The sequence below is a fragment of the Alnus glutinosa genome, chromosome 1 (genome assembly GCF_958979055.1).
Source record: "Alnus glutinosa chromosome 1, dhAlnGlut1.1, whole genome shotgun sequence".
Classification (NCBI taxonomy): Eukaryota; Viridiplantae; Streptophyta; class Magnoliopsida; order Fagales; family Betulaceae; genus Alnus; species Alnus glutinosa.
Genome location: NC_084886.1, coordinates 25380231 through 25404146, shown reverse-complemented (window position 1 = coordinate 25404146; position 23916 = coordinate 25380231). Strand labels below are relative to the sequence as shown.

Below are 23916 nucleotides of genomic sequence, written 5' to 3'. Positions count from 1 at the left end.
AATTATTCAAAGGGAATTTTTGGCTGCAATAAGGTTAATGAGATAAACGTTTGGAGCAATTTTGATAAATTTTGGTTTCGGACTCCGAAAACCCTAATTTTCATTCAAACCATAAGTGCGTGTTATGAAGTGTGAAAACCCTAAGTTGTGAAACCCTAGGTGACTAGCTTATGTGGTCTTGAGTGTATCAATAATAAAATTATCAATCACAATATAACAAATCTTTGTAGGATAGGTCTATGAAAGTGTATTGAACCTCAAGAACTGTGGGTTTGATTGTTAAGTTACTAAGATTAACTCTATTCTAATTCAGAAAAGAAATGATTTTTTATTAGCAACTGAAACTAAATAAAAGCATAAGAGTAAAAGTAAGATAAGTTGGAGAAGATATAGGGAATTAATTTCACCACTAACCGCATAATAGTAATAAATTGCATTTAATATGAAAATTTCACTTACATGCAATATATATTATATCTATATTGCAAATATCATCATCTTGTACAATGAAAGAATATTCTCTTGCATGTGATTTAAACTTAAACTGAGTTCACCATATAATAACATGTGTATCATGCGTATTATTACCCACTAAGTCGTGGATTTACACTTGTATCCTTCTACCTATGAAACATGTATTGTTTTATAGATAATTTTTGTGATGATGAGTTCGAAGCAGCATATGGTCTTATTGAAAGGAGTGCTCATGATCAATTTTTAAGAGTTAAATCTCATTTTGCTGCCGCGGACGTGGAAAGGACTAGTGAATCCCACTGTGATATGATAGATATGACCTTTATGTTGTATCTTCTTTAAGAGTCACCAACTCTTAGATCTTTTAGTTTCAGATCTGTATCACTTTGATGATTAGTCTTTTGACCGTATTTTGAGAGCTTCGACTGATATTATTATGATGATGTTTTAGTTTACTTTGGCTATTCTTGCGGTGATTGTGGATTTTAGAATGCTATCTTTATTCTTTCAAATGAAAGTCTTCTACTGCAGACTCTCTTCGGAGAGGGTGAGATCCTTGCAGTCTTGTTCTTAAAATAAGACTGAGAGATGAACCATGAAGTTAACTACTAGTTAATTTCACTCAGGTATTACAGCATAGGACATTCCAAACAATGACATATTTTGGCATATTTTTATTTCATAAATTATAGAAGACTTTTGTAAAATTTCATGATTTTTTTAGACCTTTTAGTATGGTTTTCAAATTCTTAAAGTTAGGGTTAGTGTTATGTTACCACATTGCAAGAGGAATTTCTTATCTCCAAAGAATAATCAATTCCATTGAATCTATTTCAAAGAGAAATTTCTTATTTCAAAATATTTGGATTCCTTCTTGAGGAGTTGTGTCCCTCAATACTACATGTTATCACCCAACGGATAGAGAATTTTGACCGCAAAAGGTCTCACTCCTAAATGCATCAAAATAACCTCCACTTTATATTTAAGTTCCTAATCCTTTTAGGATTGAAAGTTAATGTCATAAGTAGACATGAGTTCACATCATTCTTTTGACAGTATTATAAAAGAATGATAACTCACCTGGCTTGTTTAGTACACAGTATCTGTGCCAACACATCAATCAGAAGTCTCCACTTCCCATGATCAAGATAGATCATCATGATTGATATGTTATTATCTTATCAAATGGAATACTCAATTTTATTACCGATTATAAATAGTAATTTATAAGCTACAAGATTTATGACTAAGATCTTCTGTGTAATAATCTCATTACTCACACCTAAGTCATATTTAATGTAATCTAAGGACTTTGCATGTACATGATAAACAATAATTAGTTGATAGCATAAATGTAAGCAGTTATATATGCCCAATGTTCAAAAAACCGATCAATGAATAAGCATCTTTATTCTATTAGAACTAAAAAATCATACAAAACAATTGCAAGTCTTGGAACACTTGGGCCTTGGCCATTTTGGTAGTTGTAAACTGAGCTTAAAATTGTAAGTTACTGTAACTGGGGTCAGCAACCCGTCCTATAACAGGATTGGTTTAGTGAGCCACCAAGAGCTCTGTCAAGTAGGACGTCAGCTACATGTTCTGACAAGATGCGTTCCAGATGAGTTCCAAGAACCTACCCTAGAGGGTCAACAACTAAATGGGTTTAGTTAGACATCCTGACCCCATTCTTATCTGGCTAAAGACATTGAAGAAGTTAGTCCATTCGTTGTCTTATTAAGGGTGATTTTGACTTTTTCATCATGGGTCCTTAGTGCATCTGAATGAGATGTGGGCAATTATTGTATATATATATATATATATATATATATATATATTTAAAAAAAAAAAAAAAAAAGAGAAAAGAAGAAAAAATTCAGAATATTTTGAGAAGAAAATCATTCAACTAGTCATGGGTGATGCACGTGACTCCTTTTCCATCCATCTAATAGTTCATGCCGACGGAACGATTTTTTTGAAACAAAATGATAGTTTAAAGTATTCAAAAACAAAATTATAGTTTAAAGTATTCAAATGCCACTTTTTGAGTGGTAGTTCAGGAGCCAAGTATATTTTTGGTTTCTTAGCAAGTCAAAAACTTCAATTGAGCCGGACAACGGTACATAAAATACGAAGAAATTCATCTTACGGAATAACTCGGCCGCCGTGTGGTAGGAGCCCACAGCTAATAAAAGTGTATAAGTACTTTCTGGGTTTGGACTTGGGATGGATGGCATCTCACCAAATTTTTTTGTTTTTTCGCAATTTTCTGGGGCCCATATTTACATCCACTTTAAAGTTTAAAGAGAGAAACCCCAATATAATATAACGTAAATCTAAAGTTTCTTTACTTGGCACCCATCAGTCTTTACTGCTTGCTGGTAAAAATCAAATGCCCTGTGACAGGGACGAAGGCCGAAACACGTGGTTCAGAATGTCTCTCACGATTTCTATAATATCCTCTTCATCGCATGAGGTTACAAACTTCACTGCAACCACAAAATTTCCTCAGTTAGTGCTCAGTATGTATGTCGGGCAATCTATATCTGACAAAGGAAAAGCTCAGCTTCACTGCCGGATTGCTGGAGAGATTGAAGATTTCAGAGTATAATTTAACGAAACAATTTATTGTATTACGACATTATAGGAAATCCAACATGTGATGTACTTCAGTTGGGCAACGAAAATTACTTTCTATAGTTTTGGTAGATGAGTCATTAAATATGATTCGTAAATGTTCAAAAGAATCTAGTTTTGGCTAATTAAGGCATCAGATTACCCAGGTGTTGCGGCCATTATTATAGAGGTTCATATTCCAATTGAGAGCAACAGAAAAAGGTTTCAATTGAGCGAGTAAGAGTGTAATAACTAAAGAAGAATCGTGACCCATCCACTAAAACTACAAAATGTCGTGGCCTGATGACTTTAAGGAACAAAATAAACGTATCAAGAGTATTATTTTCATACTTGCGTTTGAAGGAAGGAGACCAAAGACCCACAAAGAACCTACCAGATCAGGCTTACATGCTGTTATGTTTTTAACAGCATGTATGTTGTTATGATGTGTCCATCAGGAAGTGGAGAGTAAGTGAAAAGCATTAATGGAAGGGGCACCTCATGTAGGAAGAAAAGTATTAATGGTCTTGAATGCTTTTTGTTTACTCTCCACTCTCTGTTTGACACGTTACAACAGCATACGTGCTGTTAAAAAAATAACAGCATGTAAGCCGGATTGAGCGTACCTTGGGGCCTGATTATAGTAAACAAAAGTAAACAAAGAAAATTTAACATAGTAAATGCAGGGAGGTACCAGTGACACGAAAACACAAGAAAAAATAAAATAATGTAAGTATAGGTATAGGAACAAAAAGTAAAACGGGTTAAAAGGTGGGCCGAAATGGGCCCTTGGATCGTCATCATAGATTCATAAGCGGTTCAGTAGATTATCTTTGGATAAATTCCGATACACGCAATGTTGCGCAGAGACAGGCTGGAAGAATCCCTCCTGGCTCCTACTACCTCACCCACCCAATCATAAAAAAGTTTCCTCCTTGGATGTTCAGACGGCATGCAGCAATCTACAATACATACCAGAAAAATCACCAAATCCCTCAGGGAGCGACTCACCAACTAGGTGGTCATCCGTTTTACTCATTGCATTAACACGTGTAGTTTTCCTCTGTACATCCATCCGGCTACGCTCTTTTTATAGTGCGTGCTGGTGCTCAACTACTTGTGAACTGAGAAGAGGAATGTCCAAACAGAAACTGCCCAAAACCTTACCTACCAATCAAATCAGATTGTGATAAGAGTAACAAAATCATATGTTGCTGAACGGGTCAAATATCTTAGCTGACTTGTTTGAATTTTGATCACTTCCTAGCGAGACTCACCTTTAAGAATTCACCTTTAAAAATCGACTTATAAGAACTTATGTCCTGTAACACTCAAGAGATTGACCAAAATCTTGGCATTTGAGTCAATTGTACGATGACCCCCAGCTCCCACAAAGAACGTTGTGTTTACAAAATTGACTGGAATGGTGAACCAAACTGGAAACTTTGAATGAAATTGCTTTCAAAAAATCACTTCATGAGTAACACCTTAGGAATGTCTTCTTGATTACGTCTAAAATCCTCATAAAACGAATTTTCTACTTCGCATGAGCATTTTGGTAAGTGCTTCATAAGAATATTGACCATACCCAATCCAATTTCTGTCCTGGCTGTAATATAGAATTCTGTACAAACAAATCAGCTTTGCTGAAAACAGCTCAAAGCCCACCGACAGGGGAACCCAAGCCAAAGAACGAAAAAACAAGCTTATGCCGTTCAAAGATGAAAATTAGCTTCAGATTCATATGACATCAGCAATGATTCCGTGAAGTTCATGTACATATTGTACAACGGGCCACAAGGGTGTTACGTCAAGTAGATCATAATCAGATACGGCAGGTGGGTAAAAGTCAACTTTGATGGCTATAGAATGAGAGAGATCACTGGAGTGACAACAGAACCAGTGCATTAAGGCAAGCTACCACAAAAGGGTTCAGATTTGGGGACCCCATCAAAATACGACGACTGCCCGCGCATAAGTCATAAGCTGACAATATTAGGCTCTTCCTCTTTTAGGGATTGATATGGCCCAATAATCTACAAATGGGCCTCATGAGTTTGAGTCCACATCAGCCTAGGACCTACAAATGGGCCTCCTGTGTTTGATCTCAAAGGTTTCTATGTAAAATGCATAAATAGGCCACCACAAAATTGGTACTACTCTCAATAAATATGCCGTATATACCACGGCAACACAATGTCCCCGCCAAAAGGCGCTAGTCGCTACGAAAATGAAGTCATTTCCAATTTGGAAGTGCGACCTAGGTGGATGAGCTGCTATCCGAGGGTGTCATGGCAATTGATGCATCAGGAAAGCATCAGCATTGTTGTTATAATTACTGCACACCAAACATCCAAAAAGATAAAGAGTAAGGCAGGGAAGCTTGTCAGGTCCGGCAGGAGTCACTTTCGATGGTTAAGTCAATAGAGAGAAGAGAAAAGATAAGGTAGGCAAAGTAGAAAATGGCTAAGGAATAGGTTGTACATGAGGAAGTCATCTACTCTCTATTTATAGGCTGTAGTTTCCCGCCACTTCTTGGTAGGGTATGGGCTCCCACCCATTTCGGGTTGCAATGGTGGGAGATTCCTCATCGAGAATATCAAGAAGGTTACACTTTGTGTTCCTGGTGGTTACGCGATGTGGCTTAGGGAATATCAGGGAATTACTCCTAGTGGTCCGGAGCTCTTAACCCTTCTATACTCTGCCTTTTGATAAATTCCTTCTTCACTCTTCTCGTCATTAAGTGCTTCCTCTTTGTGTGGTTGTTGCCCGCTGCATACAAGTTTCAGCTCTCCTCGCTGTTGTCCATTGTCTACACATTTTGAGGTTCTTTCGTTGCCGTCCATTGTTTACAAGTTTCAAGCTTTTTCACCACTGCCTATCGTGGACTTTTCTATCTCTTCTCGTCATTCTTCTATTTCGCTCTGTTGTCCGGCTCTCAAACGGCTTGCAATAATGTTAATGAAGGCAGTGGAGTGCCCCGCCGTGTTGTTGAAGTTCTTGCTGGCAACGCATGGTGCTCATGGATGACGCCTCAATTGCTTGAAGAGCTCCATCAGACATATAGCATTCCACAGTAAGTCTTCATGAGAGCTCTTGAGGAAACCGAGGAGCCCTTGTTGCCCACAGGGTTGACAAGGTATGTTCCAATGAAGCCATGTTAAAGGCAGGTTTTCAGTTCCCAATGTCAAATCCTATTTGAGCCTTTCTTTATCATTCAGCTCGCCCCTTGTAGCTGATGCCAAATGCATGGAAGATCTTCAGCTTATTGAGTGGCTTGCCCGGAGATGTTTAAAGGTGATGGTCATCACAGGCTGACTGCGAGGGAATTTCTCTTTATGTATCATCCGAAGCCAAGGCCGCAAGGGTCATTCGAGCTTCCACTCCTGTCAAGACCGAAGGCTTATCGTGGTCCCCGACAAGCACTCCAGCCTCAAAATGTGTGAGATAATTTTTCTTTGTTTCAGAAAGCGGCTGGGTGTTCTTTAGTTGGGATGCCGATGGTCCTGAGCAGTCGATTCCTGTTACAATCCAATCTTGGGAAGTACCTCCCGCAAGAGGTCGGTTGTTTGGCTTTTCTTTCTTTCTTTCCATTTTACCATTTTACCATTCTTCTACTTCTACTAGCCATTCAGGAGCCTGTACTCACTGACAAGGAGAAAGCCAAGTTAATCAAGCACTGGAGTGGGTGAGGAGCAAAACGATCATTGAGATGAATTGTAATTGAAAAATAAAATTGACTTCTAAAAATAAATAGGCAAGTGTGTGCAATAGTGTGCAACAAAATATCACAATGTGGAATTTAAATGAGATAGATATTTTGTTGACGAAGTGAAAACTCAGTTAAGAGAAAAACCACTTCAGGGCAGCTAAACTCAGGATATCCACTATTCAGAAGACAAAGCTAGATACAAGACAGTAACACTCACATACACCTGATGCAGTGGTCGTACCTTGATCTCTAACGTGTAACCCAACACGAACGCTTCCCAACTAGATCTCCTACCTGAAGGGGTCTTCAGTGAAATCCTTTACCTTAGGGCCGACCCCTAAGATAGACTTCAGATGTAGCGCAGCCACAGAACACTTGCAATGGCTTCAAAGGAAATTAATCAGCTCAACAATCTCTTAAAACTACTTCTCTGAGCACTAGTGGAATTCAATACCGAATTCTTGCAGTTCTCAATGCCCAGGAGCCTCTATTTATAGGCTGAGGTGCAGAATGGACGACTGCTGTAATATGTACGGACGCTGTCCGGACGGTGAACCTGAGCCGTTCGGACGAACAACTGTGCGACCAGAATTTTTGAGATTTTCGCTGAAAATCTTTCCTGTTTAAGAGCCGCGTTCGGACGATAAGGCACAGTCGTCCGGACGGTCGTACGTCCGCTGCAAGTAACTTTCATATAAGGCTTCGCGCGTCCGGACCATGGGGGATGAACGTCCGGACGGCTGAACTGCAACACGCAATTTCCATATCTGCTATGCACGCGTCCGGACCATGGTAGGCAATCATCCGGACGGTTGAAGTCGAATCGGCAATTTCCTTAATTGTTGAACGCGCGTCCGGACCAAGGCTGACAGACGTCCGGACAGTGATATTTGAATTGCGATTCTTGCCTTATGTATGAGCGCGTCCGGACGGGAATCCACATCGTCCGGACGGTTGAAGCAATCTTCCTTTAAATTGAACTTGGAAAGAATCTGAAGCTGATCGATCACTGATAGGCGTCCGGACGGGCTGCTGAGACGTCCGGACGGATGCAAGCTGGAACAGAAGCTTCTCGATACAGTGAAGGGTCCGGACGGAAAACTACGTCGTTCGGACGGATGATGCTTGATCTGACTGGGCGTCCAGACGGTAAGGCACGTCGTCTGGACGGATGAAACAGTGGACAGATGAGCGTCCGGACGGCTGACAGGGAACCGAATTCTTCTGACTTGTAAGTAGTCCAGAATCTTCTGACATCACTCTGAACAGTGGAATCCCTGATAAAAGCATCTATACATACAAGTGATTTTGTAAACCAGAATGTAGCCAATCAAAACCTAACAGGAATAACTGTGATTGGCTGGTGATCGACAAGCACCTGGAGGATTCCCTTCTATATCAAGGGCTGATTAAACATTGTCAAGCCAAGGACCAAGCAAGGAGGAGGTTGGCGAGTCAGCCTCAGAGGGAAGGGGTGAGCTGACTTTTCCCTTCCTTCTACTTATCTTTCTTTCCTTAACCTTTTTTTTTTTTTTTTTTTTTTGTATTCCAAGGGTGAAAGACGAATCATTCTTTCTAGGCACCAAGACAACACTTTCATTGAGGGCTCGGACGAGTAAGGCATTGAGGCCCTAGGAGATGGATGAAACTGAGGCCCAACCTAGCAAGTGGGTGAGGATCCGTCCTGAGTCTTGCGTGTCTTCTGCACCCACCACCCACCAGGTCTTAATCCCTGACAACTAAGGCCTTTCCTGCTCTGTGGAGGAAAGGGAGCCAATTGCCTCGAAGGCGAGTACTTCGAGATTAATGCAGAAAACGACCACTGCCGAAAGGGCTCGCACAAACACCCTTGTGGTAAGTGAAGTGGAAGAAGAGGAGGAAGAGGAAGAGCCATTGGAAAGACGTAGGAAGAGGCCCTCGACAAACCGTGGAGCACCTCCAAGGACTCTAGTCGTTGACTCATCAGAGGAATTATTCGTTGATTCTTACTCTTCGGTGATTAGAGACTTGCTGAAAATTTTCTAAGGATTGGCTGAGCCGTTGCATCCCGAGAGTCTTTAGTTCTTTGATGTTTCTCAATTCCAGCTACAAAAATTATCGAATAGGCAAAAGCTCCTTTGGGTGTTGCGTTGGAGTTGCCAAGAGCAACCGACCCTAGGGCGTCAAAGGTGATCATCCCTTTGGAAACGGGTTAGCCCTTGGGGTCCCCTCAAGCCAAGGTTTCCGTGTTGCCAAGAGGCAATGTTTTAACAATTGATGTGGAATCAAACTTGACTGGGGAGAAGGTTCAGGCGATGTCCCGAAGGCATCAAAGGCAGTAAGCCCTTCAAGGGTAGATAGGGATCAAAGGGTAGATATTGATGCATCTTTTCTCCCTTCGGCCAAGGGAGAATTTAGGACACATGGCTTGGGAAAGTCTGCCGATGTTTCACCACCAGAAGGTAGGGAGAGGCTGAGATCTTCAAAGGTGGATGAGTTATTAGGGATAGTTGAAATGTCCAAAGGGTCTCCTAATGTCTCCAAGGGAAGAGGGCCTATTGGGCCTGTTCCCGATGATGAAGTCGAGAAGGTACATGCTCCCTTCTTGTGCAATTTGATTGCTACCCTTAAAGGACTCATTCTAGAAGGTTACATGGAGGCAAAGACATGTGGCTCTTCTGAGGACTTGACAGAAGAGTTGTTTTTGCAAAGGTACTAACCTTAGTAGACACTTAGGTACTCATTTCTTACTTTGCTTTCTTTTTATCAATGTGTTATGTTTACCAGGCTACGTTGGATGTTGTAGCCTTTACTCGGATTACGAAAAATGCAAGAGGGTGGAAGCTTTGCACGCTAAGCCTTTCCCATGTTTAGACAGCACATCACCCAAGCTAGAGGCTCTTTGGTGTCAATTGGAGGAGGCTGAAAGGAGCCGCTTGGCTTCAAGTTGCCTTAGAAAACAAGGATGCCAAGCTCAAAGTTGCCTAGGCTAGGCGAGGTTAGTTTCTAACGAGGCGGAGCTTTGTTCCGCCTAGGCTAAGCTAAAGTTTGGCATGAGGAAAATATGTGCTAAGAAGGCGTCCACGTTTCACCTTTAGATTAAACTGGGTGTCGCTTGTACCAAGTCGAGATGGGCTTGTGAAAAGCTGAGAAGGGTGCAGTAGCAATTTGAAAGACTCTAAGCTCAGGTGGAATCTAGCTAGGGCAATCTGAACGAGCTTCAAATCCAACTCAAGCATGTGTCGAAGCTCAGGGATGCAATATGGACCTAAGGATACGATTGGGGCTTTAAGCAAAGCTCTAGCCATGGGGCTTCGTGGAAGAATTGATATCTTATAGTGCAACTGGGAAGAGACCAGGCCAAAGAGGTTGTTAACTTGGGAGCTTGAGGCCATGGGGCAAAAAGAAGTGTCTACCACATTCCAAGAAGTGGGAGTCGTTAGCTCCCGGGGGGCATCCTACCGAAGCAGAAGTATAAGATGAAGCTGTTGTTGAGGACCCTGGAGAAAGAATGGCCAAGAACGTTGACCCCGAAGATCGTCCTTAGTCTTATCTTCCTTCTTTTTAACTTTGTTTAGGTTGTTTTGGGACAAAATTTTGTAAATAGAAACCTTCTGTAATGGGTACTATGAGCACTTAAAGTCATGGGGATAATCGAATGAAACCTTTCTTTGTTTTAACATCATGCCATTTATGATCCGAAGTGGAGCCCCACTCGATAAGGCTTAGACATAGGCGACTCGAAGGGATTCATTCTTGGAAAAACAGTTGAGTGCGGGCTTCGCGGGTGCGTCCTGAAGGTCATCTTTATGAGAATCATTGGCAATTGTTAGACATTGCAAATAGGTGCTAGGTACCGATGACCTAAAGACTTCCCTTTTTAAAAAAATACAAGTGTAAGTGACCCAAAGAGAGTCGATATGGGCGTCGTCAACAAGTATTAGGTTATCCGAGGGGGAACCATTGCCAAGATAATGCTATGTGTGAAAGATCTACTGGCTCGTGACTATGGTAGGGTCTTTGGACCTTGTTGGCTTGTGACCAAGGTGTTAATTCCTTGTTAGCTCGTGCCTGAACAAGGTGTCCCATTGGCTTTTGATCGAGGTGGGATGCCTTGTCAGCTCGTGACCGAGGCAAGGTCTTTGGACCCTATTGGCTCATGATTGAGTAGAGTGACAATGCCTTGTCAGTTCATACATGAACATGGTGTCCCATCAACTCGGGACCAAGGCAGGATGCCCTGTTGACTGGTGACTAAGGAAAGATCTTTGACCCCTATCAGCTCCTGACCGAGTAAGGTGAGAATGCCTTGTCAATTCATGCCTGAACAAGGTGTCTTGTCGGCTCATGACCGAGTAGGGTGAGAATGCCTTGTTAGTTTCTGCCTGAACAAAGTGTCTTGTCGACTCATGACCGAGTAGGTTCATGACAAGGGACTACTTCAAATACTCGATGATTGGACTGGCACACTCCATCTCCTAATTCACTTGGTTGACTTGTGCTCCTCTAGCCATTTTCTCTAGAGAATGCTTCCAAAAACTCCACGATAACTTCGACCTTCCCGAGATCGCCCTTAAGAGCCGTTGCCAAGGAAGCTAATTGATCTACCTAACCATTTTCTTCCCTCGAGACGTGCTTAATTTGGAATTCTTTAATGTAGTCCTTCATTTCCCAAGCTTTAGAGAGGTATCCTTTCATTTTTTCTCCCTTAACTTCATATTCTCCTGTTACTTGCCCAACCACAAGTCTCAACTCACTACGCACTACCACTGCTTCGAGCCGAGTTTTTTTGCCAGTGTCAACCCTGCTTTTAGGGCTTCGTATTCAGCATCATTCTTAGTAGATTTGAAATTGAATCGGATGGCGCATTTGAATACCATCTAGTTAAGCGAGACGAGGACCAACCCCACTCCACTATTCCTTTTATTGGAGGACCCATCATTGTCAACAGCCAAAACCTTATCCTTCAAGTAGTTTGATTCGCCTCTAAGATCTTTCTCTCGACCGGTAAATTCCGTTATGAAATTGACCATGACTTGCCCCTTGAGCCCCTTGAGTATTGTCTGAGGATGGTATCCAATATCAAACTCACTAAGCTCAATTGACCAATGGATAAGGCACCAAACCATGTCTGGTTTGTGGAGTGCCTTCTTCAAAGCTGATCAATCGGCACCCTTAATGTATGCACCTGGAAGTACGGGCAGAGCCTTCTTGTCAAGTGAATGCTAACTTTTCCAACCTCAGGTACCTCTCCTCAACCCCTCGGAGAGCTCAACTATTGTAATAGACGGGTCTTGAACGCTGCCTTCTTCCCGGGTTAATGCTAAACTAAGAGTTGTAGAGGATACTACAGGTAGAGGTACAATGACTCTGTTGGGTTTGTCAGACTGAGAAAGGGCAGACTGCCGAGATAACTCTTCAAATCTTAAAAGGCCTTCTCACACTCCTCATTCCAATTGAACACCTTCCGCATGGTCTTGAAAAATGGATGGCACTTAACTCTCGATCGAGATATAAACCTATTGAGTGCTCCAATCCTGCCAGTGAGTCATTGAAACTCTTTAGTGTTCCAAGCCAGTTGCATATCAATAATGGCCTTGATTTATTCTAGGTTTGCCTCTATTCCTCCTTTGGCAGGTTCAATTTTATGCGGTTAAGTGTTACTCCACCTTCAAGCTTTTCACCAACATGTCGTCCATATAGACCACCATGTTCCTCCCTATCTGTTGTTTGAACATTGCATTCACGAGCCTTTGGTATGTGGCTCAAGCGTTCTTCTACCTGAAGGGCATCACCTGATAACAATAAAGCCCTTGGTTAGTAATAAATGAGGTCTTTGCTTTCCTCTGTGCTCATTCATCTCTCATTTCCACTTCTTCGACTATTAAAGTTTCCTTTGAGTTGGAATCTTTCAAGGACGCCATGTAACACCTTCGGGCAGCCACCTAGTCTCCTTTCACTTCCCCCACGTTGTTGTACGTCCAAGAATTTCATCTTTTAATGGTAGATGGATGTGACAACCCTCATCTTGTTGAATGTTGTTCACCCGATGATAGCGTCCTACACTGAGGGGAAATTGACTACCAGAGAGTTGAACATTGTAGTGATCTCGCATGGAGCACTTCCTATGGTGATAACAAGCTAATTGTCCCAACAGGATAAACCCCGATCTCTTGCGAAACCCCCCAACAGGGAGTTCACCAATTGCAACTTGTCCCAACTGAACTTCATCTGCACAAAGGCTGGCATGTACGGTATATTAGTCGAGTCCAACTTTAAGCTTTATATGGGGTGACGTTAGCTTCTCCAACCATTTTAAGTCTAGATTTTCCTAAATTTGCATTCGCACCTTGGATGCTGAGGTGTTAAGTAGCGTAAACTTGAAGGGCCATCTAGGAGGCGACTCTTGCCTCTACTGAAAAGGTCTATAGCGCTCCTCGGCTCTCTGAGGACGTCTTTAGGTTCCCTGCTTCTCCTTCCGCAGGGTATCTTTCCTTTTTTTTCTTTTTCTCTTTTTCTTTATTTTTATTTATTTTTTTATCCAAGCTTTCTACTCTTCTCCCAGCTTGTTTTGTGAAAGCTCTTATTGTATCTTTTGCATTCATTAACTCCTCAACCTTGTCCATGAATTCCTGAAGAGTGGAAGGAGTTCTTTGGGCGAGCTCATCCATAAAGGAGCTGTGTGGCCAGATTCTGTCGAGGATAGCTGCCAGGACCACTCTCTCGTACTATCTCATCCACCAAGAGCCTTTCCTAGTTCAAGCAAGTCATGAAGATCTTGAGGGACTCCATCTCACCTTGCTTAAGAGTGAGGAGGTATGCCGCCGGTCTTTGTCGCTTCCACCCGACGATAAACTGGGTAAAGAATTACTTACCCAACTCGGTAAAGAACCTTATCGAACCGGCTTCCTCACACCCAAGAAATAACTAGGGCACTTCGTAATTTAGTAATTAAGTTTAAACACTTAGAAAGTAAGGGGAAAAAAAAGCCTTAAAAATTGAGAAAATTGCCTTATACTAACCTGGGCGTTCGAACGAAATGTTCTAGTAGTGATGCAGTGTGTCGTTCGCTGGGGGCATTCGAACAAGGTGCAAATGGGTATGGGACAGAGCGTCATCCCATTCGCTGCCAGCGTTCGAACGGGAACCTTTGTGTGGGTCCCTATTCGTGTACTGAGAGGCCTATTTGAACGGTAGCTTAGACCGTCCGAACACGTGTGGCGACTGGTGCAAGAATTGGGCTTTAAAACACGTTTTTAACCCATTTCTCTCACATTTTTCCCTCACTTCCGATTTTTCTCTCTTTCTTTTACATAGGGTTTCAGCTCAAGCCATGGGTAATGAGAATATTGGGGAGGTTGAACTTCCCATACATTGGATCAGTGATAGACATCAAGACAATTGAAAATGATGAGCACAAACTACATGATAATACATATTGTCAGTAAGTTTAGACATAAGGCATGTAATGCAAACTTCATAAATCACAGATACAGGTGTTGATGTGTTTTCATCACCCTGAAGGTTAGAAGCCAACAATATTGGTGTTTCGGATAACAGCAAATAGTTGAAAAATGCACACGCGAGTGTGTGCATGGACATTACCATTGTTTAGAAGATGATGACTAAGCAATTTTATACTTTTCCTAGCAAATAAAATAAAAAGAATAGCAGTTGCTTTCACAATCTCACAATCAAACACAACCTTTCTGTTTGCTATTACAAACTGAAGTTCTTTAGAGTTTCCTCATACAAGATGAAGTGTGATCAACTACATTTTGTAATTAAAAATTAAGTTACCCCTAACCTTCTCATAAAAAGTAGTTAGGACTGATGAGGCAGTGACATCAAACTATCTGTAACACCCTAGACCCCTAGGGTAATTTTATGTTGTTTTACATTTTTTATTTGATGTGTGGTAGCTGTTTGCTTAGTTTTCTCTTTTAATTTCGTGGGTTTAATAGAAGGGATGTTAGAGGGTTGAAAAAGACTCATAAAGGACAAAGAAGTCAATAATTGTTAAGTCTAAAACCTACCAAAATCTGGGCAGATGTTTTTTTTCTCCAAAAATGAAAGTTTTCTTTTTAAAACAAACCCTAATCAGCCTCCAGATTTTAACCTAATTAAAACCCTAATTTCACCCCCTCGAAATAACATTACGTAAGTTTTAAAAACTCATCTCTCTCTCTCTCTCTCTCTCTCTCTCTCCAAGTTAAGACCAAAAAGCCTACAAACAATCTTTCTCATAGCTACAACTAGAACATGTAGATTTCTCCAGGGTTTTTTCCCAAACCTTTCTATTCATTTTTTTGATAAGTATATTTAAAAAAGCGCAGAGGGGCGCAACTCATGGTACACAGGATGTATACATGAAACCCCTTATTTAAAGAGAAAATAGAGCACTTATCTAGAAAATCAGAATAAGAACACTCAAACATAGACTGTAGTCTCACTCTCCACAAAAACAAAGTTTGTATCACTAATTTTTTCAAGTTAATCAAACTAGTCTCATAGTCTTCAAAACATCATACATTTCATTCCCTCCAAACACACCACATCACATACAAATGAGCCATTCTTTTACCAATCGCGGCATAACCCATACCACACCAAACAGCTGCAAGATCATACTATACAACTCTGTAGCAACCATACAATGCATGAACAAATGATCAATGAACTCTCCAGAAGCCTTACACATATAACACCACTCCATCACAATAATGTTTTTCTTACGAAGATTGTCCAAAGTTAGAATTTTTCCTAAAGTCGCTGTCCACACAAAGAAAGCCACTCTCAGGAGGACCTTAACTTTCCAAATACTTTTCCATGGAAACGAAGACTGTACAAGACTAGATAAAACCGTATAGTAAGACTTGACTTCAAAGGATTTATGGCGCCTTGGAATCCAACACAATTTATCCTCTCCTTCACATCTAATATTAAGAGAATATAACATCTCAAAAAATCTACTAACCTCTTCAACCTCCCAATCATGAACAGGTCGAACAAACAAGACATTCCACAGTATTGAGCCATTTTGTCTTGCATATTCTCCTCCACCCATGCATCCTTTCCACATGCAATAAGAAATAGCTCTGGAAAAAGAGTCTTCAAAGGTAACTCCCCACACCACACATCATGCCAAAACAAGGCTTTCGAACCATCCCCGACCTCATATCTCACATGTTCTACAAAAACATCCCATCCCTTCCTAATATACTTCCAAACTCCTACTCCAAACGAACCCCCAACCTCCTTAGTGCACCAACCACCTCTCATACTTCCATATTTGATAGCCACCACCTTTCTCCAAAACGCATCCCTTTCCACAGCAAACCTCCATAGCCATTTACCCATCAAAGCTATATTAAACAAATCATATTTTTCACTCCTAAACCCCCCGACGCCTTCGAAGAGCAAATCGTAGGCCAATTAACCAAATGGAATTTAAATTCATCTCTAATACCACCCCATAGGAAATCTCTCTGAAGTTTTTCCAAACGATTAGTCACTCCCACTGGAATAGGGAAGAGAGACAAAAGGTATGTAGGTAAACTCCACATAGTACTATTAATCAAAGTTAACCTCCCACCCTTAGATAAATACAATCTTTTCCACCCCGTTAATCTATTTTCGATCTTGTCAATAAGGCTATTCCAAATATGAGAGTCCTTATACTTAGCACCCAATGGAAGACCCAAATACTTGATAGGAAGCGAGGCCACACCGCACCCCAGAATGCTAGAAAAACCTTTCTATTCATATAGCCTATCTAAAATTTCTGTGTATCTTCCATGCAAAATCAGTGGCAAATTCAACACCAAAACTGATTCCTAGAAGCTATCACTCGTTGTCCAGCTTTTAATCAAGATTTTGGTAAGTGTTTTCAACAATTTTTTTTTTTAAAGGTTTTGAGAGTTCCTTTTCAAATAATCTAAGAAAAACATTCTCCTTTGTGCTGTCCCTAATTCCTATGTTCTAAATTTTGCGAAACCAATACAAGAAACTGATTCTTGCAAAGAGAGCTTGCTGCCACAGAGGAAAGGATTATGTCTTCTGGATTACTCTTAGTTCACAACCGGATTTTACTTAGATATGAGTTCAACTAAGTGTTAGAATTGATATTTAGTTATGCTATTATAAGAACCATAACAGAAACCTACTAAAGTATGAGTAACGGCATTAAGGTTTGATGTTTGAGTTTCCTATGCACGCAGCCAGCACTAATCAAAAACCCGTTGGATATGATTTCTTCTCTTAGACGACGTCAATATGGTTTGCACAGCATGATTTCATGATTTCCTAAAACTTTAACACTATCATAACATGTTGTGTAACTGGTTGAGTGAGTCACATTGCACTGTAGAGGTCAAACAACAAAATTAGGTTTGCTGCAGAATACAATCACCAAGAAAGGTGATTTCTTCTCTTAGATGACGTCGATATGGTTTGCACAGCATGATTTCATGATTTCCTGAAACTTTAACACTATCATAACATGTTGTGTAACTGGTTGAGTATGTCGCATTGCACTGTAGAGGTCAAACAACAAAATTAGGTTTACTGCAGAAAAGTCTGCAGCAGTACAATCATCAAGAAAGGTGATTGTAGGGCCTTTTCCAAAAAGACGTTTTGCAACAAGGTGACCTTAGAATAAACACTCTTTAAGTTGTCTTTCCAATGGTCCAAACCATGAGATTATTGGACACATGTAGGGTTTACAGTGGAGTAATCTTCGTTAACACGTTGCTGGAATTACAGCGCACACACACAAAAACATTAGTTGAACCTTAAAGCCTATCTTTTTGGCCCAAGACCAAATTTGTCTAAAAGACCTTAAGGTGACTTAAAAAACCTATGAAGACTAGATTTAAGTGTTCTTGAGACCTATACTCTAAAAAGCACAGGAATAATCTCACGTTGGATGATCCATGCATAGTAAATTGAACATACAAGCATAGTGTTATCATTCAAGAAAAAATATCGAACTTGAAATACGAAAGAAGTGTCTTAAAGAGGAGAAATCGGATCTGCCACTTAGTTTGGGAAGCAATGTTTAGGAATATCAGACAATGGAAAGGAATAAACGATGTACAAAAGCATTAAAAAACAGTAATTGTTCGCGAATGTTTTCCTAAGTTGTTAAGTGAAGTGTGTTGAATTCTTGAAGCTAAAGAATGAGGTAAGTAGATATGATCATACATTTACTTTCTTTAAAATGTCGATGCACGATGCAATGATTTTCTTAAAATTGTTTTCAAAGTATATTGTAATGTTAGCCTTTATTTTGTAGCCCTTTTTTTATAAATCTAAAACTATATGTTTATAAATTGGTTTAAATGTAAATGATCTTATGCACATGCTTCTGCTATGTTATGAATATGTTATAAATACGTTATGATGCTTGACCAAAAGTAAATTAAAGAGATAAAGGAAAGAAAAAGGAAACAATTGTATGAATGCATGAAAAGGTTTTAGATTGTTTTCTTGGCCATATGAAATGATGTGCAATAGTACTAGAGCTAATGGGTGGGGACGGCCATCTCATATGGTCCGCCGAGAATGGCTCACTCGAGTGCACCATCGTTTATCAAATGATGTCCATATCCAAAACGTGGCTCCACCTGTGGCGTTAAGAGCAGAGCCGGGATCCTCGTGATCGTCAACCCTTACACACAAGACATAACTTTGTGTCGACCACTCAAGAGATTAAAAGAAAAGAAGTTTTATGATATGTGTGAATGTTGACTTGTATTTTTCATGTTTTTGAAATGGAAGTGTTTCTAACTTCGTTTATTGTATGTTGTATCTACTTACCGAGTATTCAACTCACCTTTTTGTTATTGTGTTTTAAAACAACTCAGATGATGTTGTGAATGGTTCTATAGGCTAGGAAAACTAGAGTCCGAACCCTTCATCTTGAAGAGGATTTGAATAAGTGCACATGGCACATTAGTTGGCTTTATTATAGCACGCATTCTATGTTCAGATTAAGGTTTTATAGGTTAATTTTTAATGAGATGAGTTGTAATAACAGTAATACAATGGATTAAGTTTTTAATTGTTATGAGACGTTTGATTTTCAGTTTATAGAATTTTTATATCCTTAAATTTTTTATTTGAACGATGCGCAATACCGTCTTCCTACAGGAAAGGGGTGTTGCACTAATTATTTTCATTAATAAATATTCTTTATAGAGAGAGAATGAATAAAAGCTTACTTAGTTCTGTAATTAACATCATGTCTCGTTGTGTATATGTATGTGTGAATGCCTAATATTCTCAATTTTGTTTAATCAAAACTACTAATATCCATGCCATAGTAAGCTTACAATTTGTAAGTATTGTAAGTATTGCAAGTATTGTAATATTAGTATTGTAAGCTTATTACAATACTAATAACTTATAAAAAAAGTAAGCTTATAATACTAATATAGATTACTTGCATCAGTTGTTTGACTGTTTCTCTCAAGTTTTCCATGGTCAAAAAATTACGATAAATATTTAGAATCAACAAATGACATAGAAGTCAAAACAAACCATTGAAATCCCTTTTGTAACAAGCATTAATTTACACTTCAAGCAAATTCTTCTCCTTCCATGAATGTCCCTACCAGTGGAGGAGAGCAATATATAGTTGACAGTTAGCAAAGCAACCTAAATGGGATTTATAATGACAAAACTGCAGAGATTACTAAAGAAAAAACTCTCTTAAAAAACAATCAGAAATCAATCTTTTTTTCTTTCTTTTTTCTGAGCCAATCATAAATCAATGGATACACAGAAGTGTGTCCAGTCAACTAACCACCTCATTAGCACTTGTGTCACCATGAGATAAAAATGTCTTGATTGGATGATTGCTCTAATCTATAATCACTGCACAAGTTACCTAGTAATTGGTATTAAGTCTAAAAGATGCGTTGGTATGGGTTGATCCTATATGGAAATTGAATATATATGAGTTGATCCTATGTAAGACTCTACAAATTGTCTTTCAGTCCACATTTTATAGCATCATTTTTGTATGAGGGAAGCAGGAGATAAAATCTTCAGATTCTGTCCAAAGCCAGCATGCTTTATCTATTTTTCCAATATGCTTGTGGAACTCCAGATATCAGTTCCTAAACTGAGGTAGTCATGAGTTGGATATAGCAAACCATTGACCCCAATAAGACACAGCATCTGTTTTTGTTTTTTTTGGTTGGATTGTTGGGGGGAGGGGAGAATGAAGCTTTGGTTAGAAGTTACAATGGACTGTTTCAAAGGAAATACCACTAAGCAACTTCAAAGAAGCACCCACAACCGCATTCTTTTGCCCTAAGGGTTAGTCTAGTGGTTCCTTTAACACACGAATTCCCCTCATGTACGCATGAGCTCAACTCTCCCCACCATCATGCATCCAATTATTTAGGGCCACCTCTGAAACTTTGCAACCAGGAATGTTGTAGTACTTGTCCAAGTTTAATGACATAGTGGAAGACTAAGGTAACTAATCAAAGAGTAGTGTCTTTGATTCTGCAAGTTCAAGCGTCTTCGTCTTCTATCCAAAAAGACTAAAACAAGCCCACAAGCTAAAAGAAAGATAAAACTCCGTAGAGTATTTGAGAGAGAAATTTTTGATTTGATAATAATTCAATTGATTGAATTTTACATAATAAGCAAGCCTATTTATAGAAGATAAATACTTGTAGAGAAAGTAAACATAATACTAGTAGTAATAGTAAACCTATTCCAAGTAGCAATAGTAAACCTAATCCTAAAAAGGAAAAGATGACAAAATAAATAAAAACCATTTATTTCTTTTATGTCCTGCATCATTTAATGCAGAAAACAAAAAAAACCTGATAATATTTATATGCAATATCTTACCCCAGGGAAGAACAGGAAATTCCCATCTCTGTTTAGGGACCGTAATGACATATGAAGCAACCTGCAATTGACAGGAAAATATTACCCCCAAAAGACCAAAAAAAAAAAAAAAGAATAAGAAAAAGAAAACAAATTCACTGAATATATTTATTTGAATTTTAAATAATTAAAAAGAAAAAAAAAAAAAAAAAAGAAAAAAAAAAAAAAGAAAGAAAAGAAAGACATGCCAAGATTGATGCAGCAAGAGAACAAGGAGGACTATAACAGATTGATGTCTCATCCTTTTCATAGAGAAGATCCATGATATCCATGCATGCTTCAAAGTCCAAAACCTCCCCAACTTTGGCCACTCCCCTGAACACAAGAAGACAGAAAAGATGTACCAAGATGAACCATATTTATGTAAACCAAGTCAAAGAAACCATATTTACATGACTGCTTAATGAAAGAAACTACAGCTCAAGAACCAAGGAACTCACTTGAAATGAATATAAAGCTCTTGAAAGAATATGAAAGCATTGTTTCCTGTACCAATCTCAAAATCCAACACCTTCAAAACGATAAATATACTATGTGGGTCGAACCGCAATGGTGCAAGAAACCTCTATGGTTCAATGGGATTTACCTGCAATAAGACCAACTCCTACAAAATATCCTTGTCAACAACAGATAACATAACAAAATAAGGCTCCATTTTTTTTTTACACAAAACGTTGTCAGTATTTTGGGGTGTTTGACTATGCTTGAAAAACTTGCTCAATCAGAAAACGTTTTTGGTCAATTGTAAAAACCACTTTTTCTGTAAAATGGTTTACCTTTTTTTAAGGCGTAAAACATTTTCTGACTACTGCTATTCTCTTAAAACTCCCACCTCCTGGGCGAATACCCACACCATGACACACTCCAAACATCACTCCCTCTCTCGTCAGCACCAACCCCTCACCGGAACTACCCACACAAGCATTAGGCCCCACCAGAGCGAACCTCACCAACACAACCCTCATCCCCCCTGCACAGAGCTGGATTGACAAGGCTTTGAGGCTTTAAAACTATTTAAGCGAGCTTTGTTTGAAAATAATTTCACATTTTCAATGCAAATCAAACATTGAAAAATGTTTTACTGAAAACATTTTAAGGTTGACAACCAAACACCGAAAATTTAGAAGTTTTTCTAGAAAATGTTTTACTTTAAAAAATATTAAAAGTAAAATATTTTACATCGAAATAAACAAAACCTAAATAACAAGCAGTTTCCAAAACCATTGGAGAAACGAGTAGCTTACTGCTTCTAAGAAATCTCGAGTAGTAAAATGTTGTTCCTTGATAGTCTTGTCTCCCAAAGACTTCAAACTTTTCACAGACAGTGGACGAGAATCATGTATCTACAAATACGTTAATATCGTAAGTAGCACCGAAAAAATAAATGAGAGTCTCCACCAAATAAAAAACATGAAACCCCACTTTGCTTGAAATCCATAGAGAAATAAGCGCAAACAACTGCAAATTGCTCTCTCTTATTGGTTGCAAAAGCCAGTTTGCCGTGTCATCGCCTTGTGCCAACCTTAACAAGAACAATGCAACTTTACATTTAACGGAAAAATAAAATTATAAAAAATAAAACGACTCTATTTCTGTTGCAAAGAAAGTACTACACATAATCACTTGGGCAAAATATTATCTGCAATAAAATAACTAAAATAATAACAGAAAAACCACAGTTGCATATAGAGAGGAAATTGATCTTTCCGTTAATGAAAATATATCCTACAATTAATCACAATTTCGGACTTAATCAAGCTTCAGAAACATCAAACGAATTCCTAAGATTATATATACATGCGGGTGTAAATCAGTAATTGAAACCATCAAAAATAGTAAAAATAAGAGCGAAATAGGACCTGGACAAAGAGGGGTAGAATCGATCAGCGAAGAATGATAATGCGGCGTATTTGACATTCGGCGAGACTTCGAGTTCCTTTTTTTTTTTTTTTTGCACAATCCACAAAAAATTCAATGAAAATTTGCTTTTTAGTTTTTGGGAAATATTTGGTAGCGGATTGAGTGAAGAAAAAAAATGATGAGATTTCTGACCTGAGTGGATCGCATGAGGAACTGTATCAGTCGAAGCCGCATGTCTGTGCTGTGGAAACTGGAAGCGGGAAGCTGATAATTCATTTCGCCGCGACACTTTTTCTTCTTAAGATGCGTTTGGGACGGCTTATCTGCGAGAATAATAGGAAATCGCAAAATGTGGAGTGTTTGGGAATTGTGATTTAAAATCGCATTTTTTAAAATTGTGAAAAAAAATTGCGATTTTTGGCAGCAGGCTAGGAGGTGTTTAATTGAAAAAGATTGAATTTAATCCAAAATTACAATTTTGCATAGCAAATATTTGGTGCGACAGTTACCAAATTATCTAGCGGGAAGGAAAAAAAATACCAAGAATACCCACCTAAAATATATTAAAACCCTTGTTTTTTTTTTTTTTTTTTTCTTTTTCTTGGTCTTTCTCTCTGCCTCTCTTCTCTTTCTCACTGGCGTTGGCCTGCTCCAGCCTTGCTCCAGACTGCGTTCTCTACTGCATCTTGTCTCCAAATCTTAGGTAAGCATCTTACCTTATGATCGGTGATCTTTTTCAGAGTTTTGCACTTTCTTATTATTTGTGTGGTTTTGTTTGAATAAATAAAAAGGCTTTAATAAACTTTAGACATATATGTTGAGAAAGAAGGGTAGAAGGCAGAAAGGTAGTCATAAACTTCTAAGATATATGTTGAGAAAGAAGGGTGGAAGCCAGAAAGGTAGTCGGTATGTGCTTTGATATCCTTATATGTTGAAAAAGAAAGATAAAAGGACAAGTGAATGTTTGATGTCGTGTGAAGGTGTAATTTTTTTTTTTTAATGGATCGGTAAACGTTTAAATTGAATAGACAGCTAATAAAAGTGATTGATAATTGTGCACTGCAGCGCACGGTAATTGATGATCAAAGTTTAATTGATCACTGTAGCACACGATTGATTGGTTTAAATTTTTTATAATAGATTACTGTTCGGTGAATAGTGATCCATCATTGCAACGCACGATTGATTGGTTTAAATTTTTTTTATAATAGATCACTAATCACTGTTCAGTGAACAGTGATCCATCACTATTCAGTGAACAATAATAAGTACAATAGCTTTTTCCTGGAGTGATATTTAATTTTTTATTTTTTTAATTATTCACAGATTTTAATAGATCGTTGTTCAATGAACAATGATGAAGA

At 39.0% G+C, this 23916-nt stretch overlaps 1 protein-coding gene across 7 annotated transcripts; it reads right to left on the bottom strand.

The window, feature by feature from the left end:
* Positions 1–2598: 2598 nt before the first annotated feature.
* On the bottom strand, positions 2599–22932 carry LOC133877830 (cyclin-J18). Of its 7 annotated transcripts, none has more exons than XM_062316263.1 (9): positions 22745–22930; positions 22552–22628; positions 22115–22214; positions 21937–22035; positions 21279–21296; positions 21133–21188; positions 20881–21007; positions 20654–20714; positions 2599–2963 (listed from the first exon to the last, which is right to left on the bottom strand). In XM_062316263.1, the coding sequence occupies exons 1-9, from the start codon at positions 22826–22828 to the stop codon at positions 2863–2865; spliced, it is 723 nt and encodes a 240-aa protein (XP_062172247.1). In that variant the 5' UTR covers positions 22829–22930; the 3' UTR covers positions 2599–2862. The 7 variants fall into 7 exon arrangements, with proteins under 7 accessions (XP_062172247.1, XP_062172241.1, XP_062172279.1 ...); XM_062316257.1 differs by having other exon boundaries at positions 21133–21203; positions 22745–22928; XM_062316295.1 differs by having other exon boundaries at positions 21133–21178; positions 22745–22928.
* Between the last annotated feature and the right edge of the window lie 984 nt (positions 22933–23916).